Source organism: Rousettus aegyptiacus, unplaced genomic scaffold (assembly GCF_014176215.1).
Source record: "Rousettus aegyptiacus isolate mRouAeg1 unplaced genomic scaffold, mRouAeg1.p scaffold_m13_p_7, whole genome shotgun sequence".
Classification (NCBI taxonomy): domain Eukaryota; kingdom Metazoa; phylum Chordata; class Mammalia; order Chiroptera; family Pteropodidae; genus Rousettus; species Rousettus aegyptiacus.
The window spans coordinates 38,795,038-38,812,234 of NW_023416310.1; the positions used below are offsets into that span (position 1 = coordinate 38,795,038).

Consider the following 17,197-nt stretch of genomic DNA (forward strand, 5'->3'; position numbering starts at 1 on the left):
ATATTAACTTACAATGTCACTGCAATATATGAGAATGCTGTTTCCTAAGCACTGTCATGAATATTAGGTGTAACAGCTGGCTAAAAAACTTTTTTTGGTTCAGGTTTTTGAATTGTTTTATGTTCAGAAGTCAGGGCAGGAATGACACCAGCATATGTCAGCTATTACAAATATTCAATTATTGTGAGGTTCCCTATATTAACAGGAAAAACAAGCCTATAAGCAGAGTGCCAATGCCAATCCATGTGCACGCACCACTGAAAGGTGTTTGCCTAAATAAATCTTTTATTTTAGAGTAGGTAGCACAGACAGTTCCCATACACTCCTTCCTCATTTCCCCTATTGTTAATATCTATTATTACTATGGTACCTTGGTTGTGTCTACAGAACAAACACTGGCACATTAGTATTAACTAAAGTTTACACTTTAGATTTCAAATGTTCTTTTTATTATATTCAGTTGTTATGTTTCCTTAACTCCTCTTGGCTGTGAGTTTCTCAGATTTCTCTTGCATTTGACAACCTTGAGAGTTTTGAGGTTAGGGATTTTTGTGAAATGTCCCTCAAATTGGGTTTGTCTCATGTTTATCATGGTTAGACTCAGGTTACAGGTTTTTTGGATGGAAGACCACATAAGTCAAGTGCCCTTTGCATCACATTATATCAAGGGTGTATGCTATCAACATGAATTTTCAGGTATGAGGTTAAACTTAACCACCTGGCTGAGTTGATGTTTGTCAAGTTTCTTCACTTAAACGTTATTTCTGGGATCCCCCACACTTTACTCTTTGAAAGTCACTAAGCTCATACAAAAGGCATAAGGAGTTATACTCCACCTCCTTGGAAAGAGGATGCACATAAATTATTTGACATACTTCTGTATGGGAAATTTGTCTCTTCTCCACTTATTTATTCAATCATTTATTTATAACAGTATGGACTCATGAATAGTTATACTTCAGGTTACAATACAGCATTATGGATTTTTTTTTTTTTTAAATAGAAATTATTCCAGCTTTGGCCATTGGGAGCGCTTTCAGGTTGGTTCAATGTTCTTTTGACAGGCCCCATTCTTTTGGTTTTACAAGATGTTCCAGGATCATCTTACATATTCCCTGTCGCAGTCTTAAAATCAGCTATTTTCTCCAAGGAGCCGTGACTCATTTTATTGTAGAACAATATTTAGAAAAAAATATCTGTGTGTTCTATATGCTTGTTGCTACTGGAGTGTCACTGATTAGAGGCCCTTTCAGTAGACAGCTAGCAAATATTATTTTGATGATTAAATTGGAAAGAAATTTAGAATATTAACCACTTTGATTTTTATTTCTTTGAATACTATTAAAAGAGAACATAGTCTATGTTTGTTTATAGGCAATTTTCTATTCTGTGAAATATCTATATTCTGTATTTGTCATGTGTCTTTCAAGATGTTTATTCTCTCATAACCCAGGTATAATGAAGTGTTTATCATTTAACTCCCACAAATTCAGTGAATATTTTCTCAGCTTGTTTTATGTCTTTATTACTACTTTACTTTTAGCCTTCTCGAATTACTTTTAAGATAGGATTTTCTGACCCTTTACTCTTTTTACTAATGCTTATCATGCTTTGTCACTCTCTTAAGCAAAGAAACAAACATGGTAGTGGTGGTGATGTCGCCCAAGAAAGGACATAGTTTCCTATCCTTAAAAAACCAAAAACATTGTAGATATTTGTAAAACATTGCTACAGGTTTCCAAATACTAGTATTTCTTTGGCCTTTAAGAACAATATCTCTAAGAGCCTTTGCATTATACGACAATGGGCATGTTGCGGTCACCTAAAAAACAAAACAAAAAAAAACCAAAGCTTATAACAACAAATGGTTAAGTTCTAAATATTTGACTTACAAGTCCTGACTCTAGGATAATTGTGAGCCAAAAGAAACCGCTCGACCCAGTTTTCCATATTCTGTAGGACCCAGCTGTGTGCCAGTTTATTTCGAGGTGTCTGTACTGCCAACCAATCTAGACATTGAGAAGGATTGTATTCAATTACCTATAAATAAAATGACAAGAACAGAATATAAGGACGACTGAATGAGCAGTTACTTTTTTACTTAATTTTGGTATAACACATTAAACATTCAAACCGAAGGAGTTTTTTGAAAGGTAGAGCCTAAAAATAGTTTCGACCAGGTTTTTCCCATTTTTAAAGCTACTTTTTTTAAAACAGTAAATGTTCAGAAAAATTTGTCATTAATTTACAAAATAAAATTACAATAATCAAGCACTCTAAGATAGGACCAATAAAAGCTGCCAATGACTTTTAGGTCTTAAGTTTGCAAGTTTATTTAAAAGTGCTTTCAATGCTCTGAAATTTCTCATCTTTACTTTTCTTATTGTTTGTCCAATCTGTTACAAGTGAGAATAAAATCTAGCTCACTGTACTACTGCGAGGGAGATTTTTTTTCCACGGGAAAATGAAATTTTCGGAATTTAGAATAGGGTTTGGAAAACTATGGCTTATGGCTCAAATTCTGTGGTTTGCTTATTTTTAAGTTTTTGTTGGAACACAATCATACTCACTCATTTATGTATGGTCCATGTCTGGTTTTATGCAAAAAACAGCTGTTGTGTTATTCCAACAGAAACAGTATAGCTTAAAATATTTACTATCTGGCTAGAGAAAAAGTTTGCCAACCCTTGGTCTGGAGAGTGGGCTTTTCCAACACTCGCTAAGGAGAACTTTAGTGACCTCAGCAGTAACTCTGAAAGAAAGGAAGCAGCTGGTGCTTCCTCTACCATTTTATCAACTGCTGAAAACACCTGGGTTTGTATTTCTAGGGTTTCTATCACTTTACATAATCTTTTCCTCAGGGTAGGGCAATGAGAACCTCAGACTGGGTGAAGGCTGTTTATAACTCTAGGAAAAAGTCTGTCAACATCTGGGAGACTGGCCAAGAATTCTCTTTTCCCCCAGACCTTATGACTAATGCATCTTTTCTTCCTTCAAACTGTGACTTACTAAATCCATTTTGGATTCCTCAAGCAGAAAGAAACTGGTATTTATAATGACAGTGACTATATTAGACAAAACTCTAAAAAAAGTAAATCCTGAAACATCTGCTGCGAGACTTACTTCCCATATCCTCTGCAGAATGTAAGATGCAAAGGGAGGCATTCCTGGAGGTCCGCCCGCAAACTCCATTAGCATAGTCAACAATTTAAAGAAAGGATTGGCTGCCTGTAAAAGACATACAAAACTCTGTATTTAGGTCTATTTGAACCCACCCATCTCTTTCAGGAGAAAAGAAACACAGATAACTTTTGTTATACATCACATCTGCTGTGTTAGGTTTACAGAGCTTAATATTCCTGCATATGAACTTGAGCTATGATAAAGCAGCAGAATCAGCTGGGGATACAAAGTCAACTGCATCGGAGCCAAGTGTAACAGAAAACATGTATTTTTCTGGATGTCAATTTGGAAAAAAATTTGAAACTTTTGTTAATGAGACAACCATGTTTATAGAAAACTTTATATTAAAAAATTTCCTATTGCAACTTTGATATCTGTGGTGTAATTTATTAATATCTGATGTGTATTATCGAAGTCACTGTAGCATTTCCATTTTACAAAAATATTTTTGTATGATACTATTTTCCATATACTTTTTGTATTCTATTTTCCATATACTTTCCACCTATGCAGTGCTCTGGTCTACTTTTTCTTGGGCACAATTATTAAATAAGTTTAAAAGCAACAACTTTAAACCTTAGTAGGCGTCACTGATACATTGAACTTATATGTAAACTTATATTTGAGAAAATTGTATTTGTGATAAGACATAAAGAGCTAATTCAGTTTATTCAAGTTACATACTTAAAAACAGGCTGACATGTTATGGAGATGACTCCCAATAAATTTCTTTCAAGAACAAATTACAAAGGTTCATTTGAAAGTGCTGTCAATGCTGGCAATAGTTTTAAAAATATGAATTAACAAATGTCTACATACCTCAGGAGTCAATTTAGCTATTGATGTGAAAAGCATGGATACAATCTAAAACAGAAAGAAGAGACTTTCAGAATATTCTTTTTAAAATTAACAAGATATCTGGTTTAGCCAGATTCAGAAAAATAAAATTAACGAAAAAAATTTAAAACTATTTCTTAGCACTTACATGTTCTGCAAGTCGATTATTGTATCGACATAGGCTGAAAATCAGATTACAAGTTTGTCTTATATTAATGCCGTCACGAATATGTTGAAACAAGAAGGGAAATCCCTGTTAAAAGCAAAAGTTGTTCATTTAAAAACTGTCATGTTATTTTTTGAGACTATCAAATGGTCTAATAATATAGAAAAGGTATTACCTTTCCTCCTGTTAATGCTGCCATGTCAGTCTGTGATAATGTCAAATGCCTGAAAGAAAATATTAGTGGAAATAAGTTTTTCTTTCCTCTGTACTACTTTAGTTATTTGTATCATGACACACATCAAAATTGTTGATTCAATTACAACTATACCAAATAACCATCATAAAATGATTTTTGAACTTCTTGCTAATTAGATCTGCTTGCCAGACATATTTTAGACAATTTTTCAAGATTCCAGGATTGGTACACAGAAGCTCAAATCTACTTTATTTCCATTTAGTTAATTTACTCTTTTGGTATATAACACTAGGATAGATCTACCATACAGAGTTTTTTTGACATGGAAATCTTCAAAAAATGAACTTATAAGAAATACTAGAGAGTTTCATTTCCCAGGGTAAAATTATTTACTGTGTATTTCTTTTTAAACTTATTATAGAAAACTATAGTACAAAAATAGAAAGAACTGTGTAAATATTCCATTATTCAGCTTCGAATTACCAATTCATGGCCAGTCTTATTTCTTTTGTACCTCCTAATCATTCGGTGTGGACTATTCTGAAGCAACTACAGAGATTTTATCATTTAATCCTTAAATCTCTAGCAGATAAATTTAAAAAACATAACTACATTACCATTACTCACACCTATATCAATAATTCCTTAAGAGCATACAGTATCCACTGTACAGTTTCCCCAAGTTTCTAAAGCAATTATTTTAGTTAATCTGTGTGAACTGGGATCCAAATAAAGTCTTCCACTGCAATTGGCTGAATTATCTTTGAAATCTCCTTTAGACTACTAGTTTCCTCTCAGATTTTGTTTTTATCTTGCAATTTATCTGTTGAAGAAAGCAGGTGATTTGCCCTGCACAATTTCCCACATTTCCATTTTGCTGATTGTACCTTTGTGGTGGTGTTATAATATGTTCCTATGTTCCTATATTTCCTGTAAACTGGTAGGTAGTTTTAAAAACTCGATTGAATCTAGGTTTGAATTTTTAAGCCAAGACAACTTTGTAGGTGGTGGTATGGATTTCATTAGGAGGCACATAATGAAAAATATCTTTCTTTTTGTAATGTTTTCAGCTAATGATGATCATTTCCTATGTCCACTATTTCATTTGGGGTGAAAAATCTTGATATTCTAATTCCAGTATTACATGCTCATTTATTAGCTAAAATACCTCCTTTGACGACGAACTACCTCTCACTTACCATTTGGTTGCCACGACGTATAACTCTTTTAGGTAAACATAAATGCTTAATATAATTCCTTTAATAGGTTTCCAAAATTATGATTTGGTTTCCTAATATAACTCCAATGGTTTTTTAAAATTTTGTTTTTAGATATCATTATGAACTCATGGACTTAAACATCTGTGTTGTGTTTTAGTCCACTTATACGTATTCCTATTATTATTGATGCTCAGGTTGTCCAATGAATGTATGACCAGTAGAAACCTCCTTAAGTTGGCTCTTGACTCTTTTTAGTATGACTTCATTAGGCTTTGATAGCCTCTTTGCTTTCAAAAATGACAGAACATTCCCAACTTCCCATTCATTTCTTGTCCAAGACACGAAACTGGCCATATGCCCTAGGAACCCTGATGTTTTCCAGTGGGAAATGGTATCTAGAGACAACAATCTAGAGGCCAGAGGCACTCACTGATTGAGTTGGATGGGCTTTTTAGGCCTTTTCAGAAAATGGAAGTTATGCAATATATTTTTGTTTAAGACAAAAATACATGATAAATTCTACCAATATTTCCAAATTCGGTTTTAAAGACGTTATATAAAAACTCTATTTTATATTTGAATTTTTCTTTCGCTGGAAAACTTGGTTTCTAATGACATTAACAATTACTTATTTGCTTTATTCTGTGATATAAAAAAATTTCAGAATAATAATTCCAATTATACTATCAATGATAGTAGTCTAGAATAATTTTACAATTCTTTTTATTCTGTAGGTAAATCCTACTAGCAATTTACAATTAAATTAATGTGTTCTAAAGTTACTTTGATTTCTCTGCAGTGGCTATGCCACCAGCTCGATATATAGTTAGGTTCATTTCAGCCTGCTTTTGATTGTTAGGGTTGCATTTTATTAATTTACTTAAACATTTACATGATTACAAAGTTAAATCTAAAGAACAAAATAATGTATATTCAAAGAAGTCAAGCTTTCATTCCTTTACCCTCCAACCTGTTTTCCTGCCCCCGACCATAGGAAACTATTTTTTTGTTTGTTTTTTACTTAGACTTCAATTTAAAAAAATACAGTCAATTCTTGTTATTTATAGTACTTATATTCTAAAAAGTGCTGCAAACAGTGAATTAGTGAATACTCAATCATTGCTCATAGGGGAAATAGAGGATTAGGTTCCTGTGAGCCCCAGTCACAACATTTGTCAACCAATCAAAATGTTACCTTGTTTAATGTGAGTTTCTATTTAAAGATGCCTTGTGTAATTAATACGCATTGTTGATTCATTAGCACTGAACTCACAGCGAACAGCACTATGTAGCTCATAGCTGAATGAAGCTTATCTACTACATATATTTTCTAAGGCACACTATGGCCTTCTTGAGCTTAGGAACACAAGACAGAACTTAGCACTATGCTTGGGGGCCACTTTAAAGAGCTAAATCACCAATAAGAAGCATAAATGTCAAAAATGTGGCATATAGCATGGAAAGGACATTCATTTACAATATGAGAACTGAAACAAAAAGGTAGAGTGTCACCACATTAGATCTCAGCTAGGAAGGTGTATGATAGGCAACTCAATTTTTTTTTTTTTTTTTTTTTTTTTTGCTGCTCTGCACATGTACATTTTGCAGTCCACAAATAACTATAAAAGCTCCTTGAGTAATGATTTTGGAATTACAAATAAATTTTAGCAAGTAGGTGAAATCACAAATAGGACACACACACATTCACTCTCACTTTCTCAAAGCCTCTCCTTTCTAAAAAAGTAGCATACTACATATATACATTATATATATTTATATATATATATAGTGTGTGTATATATGTATATATATATATATATATATATAAAATCTCCCCCCCCCACTTTGCTTTTTTCACTTAGTATTTATCCTAAAGTTTCTCCAAGGTAGTACATACAGATATATTTCATACCACTTTTTTCTCCCCCACTCTAGAGTACACTATTGAGTGTATCCCGTTTTCCAACTAGTTCCCTCTTGATGGACATTTCCAGTCTTTTGCTATCACAAACACTGCTTAAGTAAACAGCAGTTTATTAGAAGCGAACAGATTCTTAGAAGTGAAGTTGCTAAGTTAAAGGATGAATACACATATAATTTTGCTAGATATTTTACTGTATAATTTCTCCAATATGTATTTCTAACATGACTCAGGCAAAGTATGAGTTTGGTACAAAGAATTAAAATACTTATGCTACAAAAGTTGATGAATAGTGGTGTTATTATTTAAAAGGAATTAAATAACAAAAGCTATTGAATTAACAGTGGTGAAACAATTATGTAAAAAGAATAAAACCAAACATGCTTTAAGCATTTTGAATGTTGAAACATTTCACCTTTCTGAGCGAGACTGTTCAACCAAAAGAGCAACTAAAGCTATCATTTTTTCAAGGGCAGCTGGCCTGTACTTTTCTTCTGCCAGAGAGAGGATATCTTCTTCCTCCTCCTCTTCTTCCCCTTCTTCCTCTGACAACACTTCAACTTGAGGCTACAGTAGAACAAAATCCAATTTTAATGTAATATTAGTTTTAACATTATCTTGAGAGCATATAACTTGATTGTTTTATATAATTATGCAGGGTAGATAGTGGCAGGAGTTGTACTATGAAAAACAACCACTCAAAGGCCTAACACCCTAGCTTTAAAAGTCTATACCACATTCAGGACAATTTTAGACCTATTAAGCAGAACTGTAAAAGAGTAATGATTCTCTATACTATGACTATTTACTTTACACCTAAAGGGATAAATCCTTTCACAATTTCTTTTTTTCTTAGAGGCAAGCCCCTTGGAAGATAAATCGGGATCAAAATTTATACGAGTATCATAAAACAGTATTTCCTATTTAATAAAACTGCTAGTTATACAAATTAAGGAATCCTTATTTTCAGTTTTCAGAAAATCCAAATAGCAGATATTTCAAAGAGATACGCATGTGGACTAAACTAGCAGCCATATAGGCTAGAATCAGACATTAAGTGTCCATATTCTGCAAAGCATTATGACATCATAGTTAAATAGTTTAGGTTAGGAGTCTGATCAAAAAATCAAAGCCCAATTCACTGTGATTTAAAACAAGTTAATGTCTTTATACCTGAAATTCCTCATCTATAAAATAGAGATAACAAAAGTACTTACCTCTTAGGGTTGCAAAAAAAGATTAAATAAGATAATGCAAATAGAGCATTCAATCCAAAGTGGTCATTACAGAAAAATCGAAATTCATGTAATACTTTATGAATAGATCAGCTTATATTTTTTGGAAGACTCTGACAAATGTAATAAAGGACTTAAAAAATATGGCAAACAAAAATGTCCACCAAAACAACATGCTAATGATAGAACACCAAAGTAGGTGGTCACCATTTTGTTCAAATTTATTTGCTTTGTTCCAAGTCCTTATCAGTGAAATTTATTACTTGATTGTTTCTTATGTTGCTATATCCATTAGAAATACCAAACAAATGTAGACCCTTAAAATAATCTGCTATTAGGGCCAGAAGGGACTTTAAAGGGTTCTATTAGCTTATAATTTCCCATGACACAAACCTGTAAACACAGCCTCTAAATCCCTTAGACAGAAGTGGACTTACATTTTCAGGTCCTTTGGTTCCCATGTAAAAATGTACCATTGTAGATATGGCTTGCAATGAAAGCAAAAACTGGCTCTAAAGACAAAAATACTGACTTAAAATATAATATAAAAACAACAGTTTTAAATACTGAAAATAAGTACATAATCCCAGAAATAAAGAAAATATAGCCTCACCTCTTCTTCACCCATTTTGGCAAATTCATAAAGGAAGGCAAAATACTCTGTAAGATGTTTACTGTGAGGTTTTACACCATGTTCCATAATTAGTAACAGAGTTCTCACAAATCGAGTGACACATGAACGACCTCCAATATCTTCTACTGAGGCATCCATATCATCTGACCTGAAAACACAATTTAATATACATTAGAGAGAGTATGAAGTCTGGAGATGGAAATTCTGGGAAAAGAAATATTTTTAAAAACATGAATTTATCTCTTTCATCTTTGTAATAATAAATACCAATTACAATAATATAAGTAGTTGGATTCCAATTATTATGTCTGGCTAAATTAATCCAAACAAAAAGTTGAAGTCCTTTGTAGAGGATTTTGAAGATGCACTTAATTAAAAATGAAACAAAAAGTTTTCCCTTCTTGATTAGTATTATTACAGATTATTTTTAAATAGAATAACCTAAATATTTCAGTGTGGATAGTTAAAAATACGTTGTAGGATGATCGCCAAAAAGCTTAAAAATAAAATGTTCAAAGTTATTTCTTACCCATCTTCCATTCCTGGCTGTAGATAGAGATGAGCATGTACAGGTCTAAGTCTCTGAATCACATGGATACACAAACGCTGAAACATCTATACATGAAAAAATATAGCAACCAAAGAGCCAACTTACATCAGGTAACAAAGATACTGAAAAATTACATCATTCAAAATTCTCTGCCATTCACTTATATTTTCCCCACAGATTATCTTTTGACATTCTAAAGCCTTGCTGGAGTCTCGACTACAGACTAAAGACATAAGGCAAAGTTAGCATGAAAAACAAGAGTCAGTTTTACACTAATGGAAAAAACAACAAACGGCAAATTTCAGTAACAGAGAATACAAAAAATAAAGCTTCACAAAACCACCCTAATTAGTGGAGAGTCTCTAAGTAAGATATACAAATGGCTAATAAGCACATGAAAAGATGTTCAATATTATTAATTAGAAAAATTCAAACCAAAACCACAATGAGGTACTATACCTATTAGGATGGCTAACATCAAAAAGATAGTAATAAATGCTGAAGAAGATTTAGCAAAATCGGCACCCTCATAGATTGCTGATAGGAATATAAACTGGTTCAGAAACTATGAAAAACAGTTTGGTAGTTCCTAAAAAATGTTGTTCCTAAAAATAAAGTGACTATATAACTTAAAAAGTTCACTGCTAGGTATATATTAAAAAAGTTAAAAACATGTCCACACAAATCTTTGTATACAAATATTCATAGCAGCATTATTCAAAATAGCCCAAAGTGGAAACATATCAAATGTTCATCGACTGCTGAATGGATAAATAAAATTTGGAATATCTGTTCAATGGACTATTACTTGGCAATTAAAAGAACTGAAGTACAGATACATGGTACAACATGGATAAATACTGAAAACATTGTTAAATCAAAGAAGTCAGTCACAAAATACCACATACTGAATACCACTCATATGGAATGGTCAGAATAGGCAAATTCATAGAAACACAAAGTAGACTGGTGGTTGCCAGGGGCTGGAGAGATGGAATAGGATAAAATGGGGAGTTATTTCTAAAACGTACAGGACTTCTCTCTGGGGTATTATCAAATTAGATTATGGCTGTACAGTTTTGAGAATATACTAAAAAAAACCACTTTCCAGTTATCTCAACAATAACTGTAAAGAGGCATATTTCAGATCAAATTTTTGGTTTTGTGCCATAAATGAAAATAAAGTAACATTTACATTTTCTCTGTCTAAACTTCCCAATTAGAACCTGTCACAGAAATGAATTACATACTATTCACTTAACTTTCAAAACCATTTCAGTACCCTATCATGGTTAGAATAACTGAGGATCTGAAAAAAAAAAATCATTATAATTCATAAAGAATATAGGTGGTAATAGCTATCTTCCTATAACCAGGAAATGTGAATGATTTAAATGATAGTCGATTTGCTAAAAGAGGCTGGTGAAAACAATAGCAAAATGACTTTTATGCTAAGAGGTCGATCTTTTCAAACTACTTTAAAAGCTGGGTTAAAACATATTCACAGTCAAATTTAGAATAATTAACTTGAAAGCCACTTTTTTTCAAATAAATTTTTTCTTACCTGTCTCACAATTTGATTAGGGCACTTAATTAGTATCTGCATTGGCCACCAGTCATCATCAGCCATGCGGTCCAAAAACCACTAAAAGGAAACAGAGTGATTATAACATTCAACCAATACTTGTTAAATGAGATAAAATTCACATAAGGATTTTACCTCTAGTCCATGTTTCAATTATTTTTAAGTTCTTAATTAAAGAGATTCTTCAATTGTTAGAAAATCCAAAATCTAAAATGCCTAAAGTCACAATCAGGATCACATCTTATTACAGAATTCCATGGGTGCCACTAACATTACAGTGCACAACATGCATGATGGCAACCTGCAGACCTTACCACAATAAAATGGAATACTCTTTTCCTCTTAGTCCGCATAAATGTCATACTGTAGAATCTTTTGTTCCTATTAATAATATGATCTGAGTATGACTTACTTTGTTTAAGAACAAATTATGCTCTCTTGATAAAACACATGCTTCTTTAAGCTAAGAACAATTTCCCATTGATTTCAAGATACTTCTTAATTCAATATTTAACTACTCTATTGAATTGTACAGCTTATTTATTCACACACACAATTATTAACAACTATAGAGAATTTTAACTCTTTGAGAGTTCCAAAGGCAAATAACTTAGTGCAAAAAGTAAAGAGAAAAACTTATAAAGAAACAAAACCAAAAGAAATTATGACCTAATAAACCCTCTGGATCTATGAAACAGCTTTAAAAAAATCAAGAAGTGGGAGGAGAATTAGTAACATGATAAACAACACCAGAAGGATTCAATGAGTCAAAGTCAACCTGTGGAAAATCCTGCAGAACAAATGAAAAGCGGCAAAGAGGGGAAAAAAAGTGTTAAAGATGAAAGGAGATTTATGAGACAAGAACAAAATGTAAACCTTGTTTGAGTACTAAACACACAAACTGAAAAGAACATTTTTTAAGACAATTAGAGAAAAGTGAACATGAAATGGGTATTGGATATTACTTCTAATAGCTTCTAATTTTATGAGGAGTGAATGGAATCAAGTTATTTACATATTTTTAAGACCTCATCTTTTAGAGATACATTCTGAGTATATATTGATGTATAATAAGGTATCTGGGTTTGCTTTAAGATACTTCAGCTGAAAAGACATGGGGGCATAGGAATAAACGAAAATAAAAAATGTTATTTGTTGAAATTGGATGATAGGTACAGAAGAGTTCAATATATCTCTCTACTTTTATGCATGTTTTGAAATGTTCATTATAAAGTTTCAAAAAATTATGCCTTTGTATTTGAAATTTTCAATAATCAGATTTTTCTCTTTCATTACTACAAAATGTAATTAGATAACCTTCTATATAAGAAAAAAATCTTTAACTAATTTCATCTATTGCATACTATGCTGCTGTCTACCACCTCTTGGAATTTATAAGACCTGCATTTCTAGAAAGGCCTATACCACTATGGGAGCTAATCAAAAATGATAAATATTAAGATAGTAATATGATTAACTGATCATTATCTGTGAGCAGATTATCCTTATGGATGTGTCTCTTATAATGCAATACAGGAGAAAATGAAATTAGACAAATTAATCTTCTGGGATATATGAATTTTTTCAGAGGGGCAAGGGAGTATTTTTAAGTATTTCTGATAATATTCAAAAGTAGTTAAGAAATATCTGGTAGTCTTGAATTTTCTATAGTGTTTCCTTTTAATATATGGGGACGGGGATTGGAGAATCCAAGGATTTCTAAATAACTTAAAAATCAATTATTTAATCAGCATAATACATATGATACATAAAATTATAACCTTCAGTTATCTAGTAATTTTAGCAACAATCTACATTGGGCTCTTTATAATTTATAGTAGGTAATACAATTTCTGCTATAGCATCTAAGTTAAGAAAACAAAACAAACAAGTGAATCTTAAGTGATGCACTGTTTGATAAATTATTCACCTTACCTCACAAGCTGCCTGACTATTATTAAACTGTTTGGTCAACAATTCAATCCACTGAAGCATTGTGGGCTAAAAAAGAAAAAGAAAGAAGTTACTGAAGGCACAGGACTTCTATGCCAAAAATAGTAAAACCAAAAGATATCTGATGATGACATAAAAATTCACAAAATAAAACACATACCTTTTCTTTTGAATGTATAAATGTCTCTAGGACAAAAGAAGTGCTTAACTGTAAAAAAAAAAAATTAAGCAAAACATTCAATTATTTTAGAGTAATCAATTTTGAAAAAATTATCTAAGGCTTATATATTACCTTTGCTGTCATTAGGGACACAGCTTTAGGATCTGGTAATGTACTGGGAATACAGCTACACAACTGCCACATAAATCTAGAATTTAAAAATAATCAATTAAAATTTTTACATATAAAATTTTATAAAATGTGTAACAAAAAATTCTATTATTAAATTTACCAAACTTACCCAAAATATGTATGTTCAAAAATGTTTTTGTCTTGAAGAAACTGCATGTTATCATGCCAAATCCACTGAAGAAAAAAAATGTTAACATCAGAAACCAGGAAGCATTTGTTTCATCACATTTTACCAGTATTTTTACTAGGTAGGAAAAAAAAAAGACTTGCTCTAAAAGAAACAACCCCCTGCAAAATACATGCACTTAAACTTCATATCATATTGATTTTTTATAGGTATATGGAACATGGAAGTACAATAAATTTTTAAACCTGCTCTAATTTATCATTATGTATCTGGCTATCTTAAGTGATGATGGTTTTTAATAAATTATAAAGATTTTGAAAGAACTCTGAAATCCCATCTCTCTGAAGAGCAAGTATATAAATGTATAAAACAACATCATATTCCATTTTAAGAACAGGTTATGAGAGAAATGTTTATGTTTAAAAACTGGCAAAATTAAAAAAAATTTAACTTGGATTGGCAGACCTACATGAAAAATGATTTCCTTGTTATAAAAATCATAAAAGATTATTTCTGATATTAGCCCCGAAAAATCACTATGCTGACTTTAGTTTTTATGTTCATTCGTATTTTTGAATGCCCCAAACATGCTCCAAGTCACTGTCAATTCCATAAAATTATTTTTATCTGAATAAACTTATGTCCTGATTATTAATTTTACTGTCTTTATCCCCCTAAAGATTTTCAACTACCTCTACTTGCTCCCCTGACCTCAGTCCACTCCTCAAGTCTAGAATCAGGTCTTATAATCATAACGTATTAGGGTTTCTGCTCCACATTATATTTGGAAAACCACAGACCTAGTTGAATGGTCTTGTTTCAGAGTTCCTGGTCCTCTAACATTTCTAAGCATACAGCTTCCTATAAAGTTGTAGCCAACAGGAAAGTATGACAGCATTCACCCATTCACCAATTCAATATTTTTTCATACCAATGAAGCCCTATTCCAAGTTTCTTGCTTCCAGCCAGGACCTTGGCTCTAAACCTTGTGTCATGATTTTTGTCCTCTTTAGCCCACAAAAGCTGAACTGCTGGCCACCATTATCTGCTTTGGATCTAAAACCTGGTAGTTCCATGGTTTCCATCAGACTTAGTGCTTTTAATTGTTCCATTTCTGTTCTATAGAAATATTCATCTTGCTTTTTGGTGGTTCTTTTTACCTTGTATCGATACAATGTATGTGGAGCCAACTGGGTATGTCTAAGTGTGAAATTGTTGCACTACACTGATCAGAAGGAACAACTTTCCTAAGTGTTTTCCATATACCCGTCCAACTTTATCTTGGCCCATTCTTCCTTGCACTTATTAATCATCTCAGCCACAGAGGTCACTTTTAGCTCCAGAAACATTCCAATAAGCTTTACTCTTCCTCACAGGACTGTATTAACACTCTCTTTATTTGAAGTACTCTGCACATTAACTTCTCACTAACTTTCAAGTTGAAGTTTAAGGTCACATTTCCTAATCACCTTCCCCAGCACACCCAATTCAACTACCCTTTCTGAGCACTCTACTTGTTTTATCCATTACAGTCACTACAATTTATGTTTACTAAATGTATTTTATGGTTCTAAAATTTTTTATCTTTTGAGAAAGTTTGCTACTAGCTCTATTTTAATTGTATAAATTTAAAGGATCAGATTCCAGTTAATATCTAAAATCCATATTAATGTAGAATAACACCGTTATTCCATTTTTACTTAATTTTTCAGTAAAATGTATATGTGTAAACTCATTTTAAATTAACGAGCTGAAACAATGATAGGAAAAAATGATTTAGCTTTCTAATCAAGAATATTCTCATAGGGTTCACTTTGTTTTTCTTGTTATTACAAGAAAAGGCTTGGGATTCCCTTCTGCACAATGTAAATCAGTGCTTCTCAAACAATGATTCAGAGCGCTGTGGGTGTTGCTGTGACATTTTTAGAGTGTAAGGTCAAAACAGTTTTTTTAATGATACTATGATGCTACCTGCCTTGTTTTTTACTCTCAATCTCTCCTAAGCATACAATGAAGTTTTCCAGAAGTTAAATGATAAATGGGCTCATAACAAACCAAATACAGAAGCTGTTATGAGTCTCAAATGCCTTCTATTAACAGGTATTAAAGAGATTTGCAAAAATGTATAACAGGGCTACTTTTCTCACTGAATGGGATCATTCTGAAGATTTTTTCATAAAAATCAGGTCGTCCTAATTCCATCAACCACTTTACCTTTCTTATTCTTCTTCAATGTCACAAATAATTATTTTCCACTCTCTTTAACCTCATTCACTTTATATTAGTATGTCATAGGTTTTACCTTCTGAAGGTTGACTTTTTATACTTTTGGCTGACTCAGTTTACGACACTGACACAATATAGAGTAGTGAAATACTTTTTACAAATATTGACACATTAAAGTAACATTACCACTTACTACATTTGAGACAAAGAAAGCTTCATTACTACATGAGATATACTTTTTAATATGTAAAATAAATATTTCGAATGTATTTCAAATACACATGCAATGTACACCAGCGATTCCCAACCTTTTTGGCACCAAGAACCAGGGCTCCTATGAGAATCTAAATGCCTGATGATCTGAGTTGGGGCTCAGGTTGTGATGCTAGCACTGGTGAGCAGCTGCAAGTACAGATGAAGCTTTGCTCACTTACCCGCTGCTCCCCTCCTGCTGTGTGGCCCATGGTCTTGGGAATTGGGGACTTCTCCTATACACTTGTGCAATCCTTACACCAATCCAAAAAGAACATTACCAACCATACAAGTTACTTGTGAACTTGCCCTAATTCCAATCAACCATTTTACCTTTCTTATTTTTCTTCAATGTCACTAATAATTATTTTCCACTCCCTTTAATCTCATTCACTTGCATTCACTTGTCATATGTCAGTAATATCAAGTCTATTTGTACATAGTGTTAAGGCCTACCCTGGATTACAGATCCTAATGTTGTCATAGCCTGCTCTTATATTACAGTACTATTATTACTTGCATAAACAGTTAAATATGCTTTTAAAATGTTGCTAAAGTTAAATTAACTTATACCTCTAGTAATTCTGATGAAACATCAAATTTGTATTCCTTCCCATTTTCTTCCTCTGGTTCCATGCGTTTGTAAAACAGCATATATGCACTGTGCGTCTGTAAAAGGAAGAAAAAGTATATTTTCATTTTGACAAAATATAACTATAAAAGTAGACAACATGGAAGAAACAAAACAATGTCAAACTAT

General features: G+C 32.3%; 1 protein-coding gene across 3 annotated transcripts in view; it reads right to left on the reverse strand.

The window, feature by feature from the left end:
- Positions 1-17,197, reverse strand: part of USP34 (ubiquitin specific peptidase 34) — a 208,219-nt gene that overhangs the window by 24,309 nt on the left and 166,713 nt on the right. For all 3 annotated transcript variants that reach the window (XM_016129610.2, XM_016129612.2, XM_016129611.2), the window contains 15 exons: positions 17,011-17,106; positions 13,942-14,006; positions 13,773-13,848; positions 13,641-13,688; positions 13,463-13,528; positions 11,507-11,587; positions 9,922-10,007; positions 9,372-9,540; positions 9,196-9,270; positions 7,939-8,090; positions 4,362-4,410; positions 4,169-4,273; positions 4,003-4,047; positions 3,124-3,228; positions 1,893-2,040 (listed from right to left, as the gene is read on the reverse strand). In XM_016129610.2, the coding sequence (XP_015985096.2) occupies positions 1,893-2,040; positions 3,124-3,228; positions 4,003-4,047; positions 4,169-4,273; positions 4,362-4,410; positions 7,939-8,090; positions 9,196-9,270; positions 9,372-9,540; positions 9,922-10,007; positions 11,507-11,587; positions 13,463-13,528; positions 13,641-13,688; positions 13,773-13,848; positions 13,942-14,006; positions 17,011-17,106 (1,366 nt within the window). The remainder of the gene's footprint in view (positions 1-1,892; positions 2,041-3,123; positions 3,229-4,002; positions 4,048-4,168; positions 4,274-4,361; positions 4,411-7,938; positions 8,091-9,195; positions 9,271-9,371; positions 9,541-9,921; positions 10,008-11,506; positions 11,588-13,462; positions 13,529-13,640; positions 13,689-13,772; positions 13,849-13,941; positions 14,007-17,010; positions 17,107-17,197) is intronic.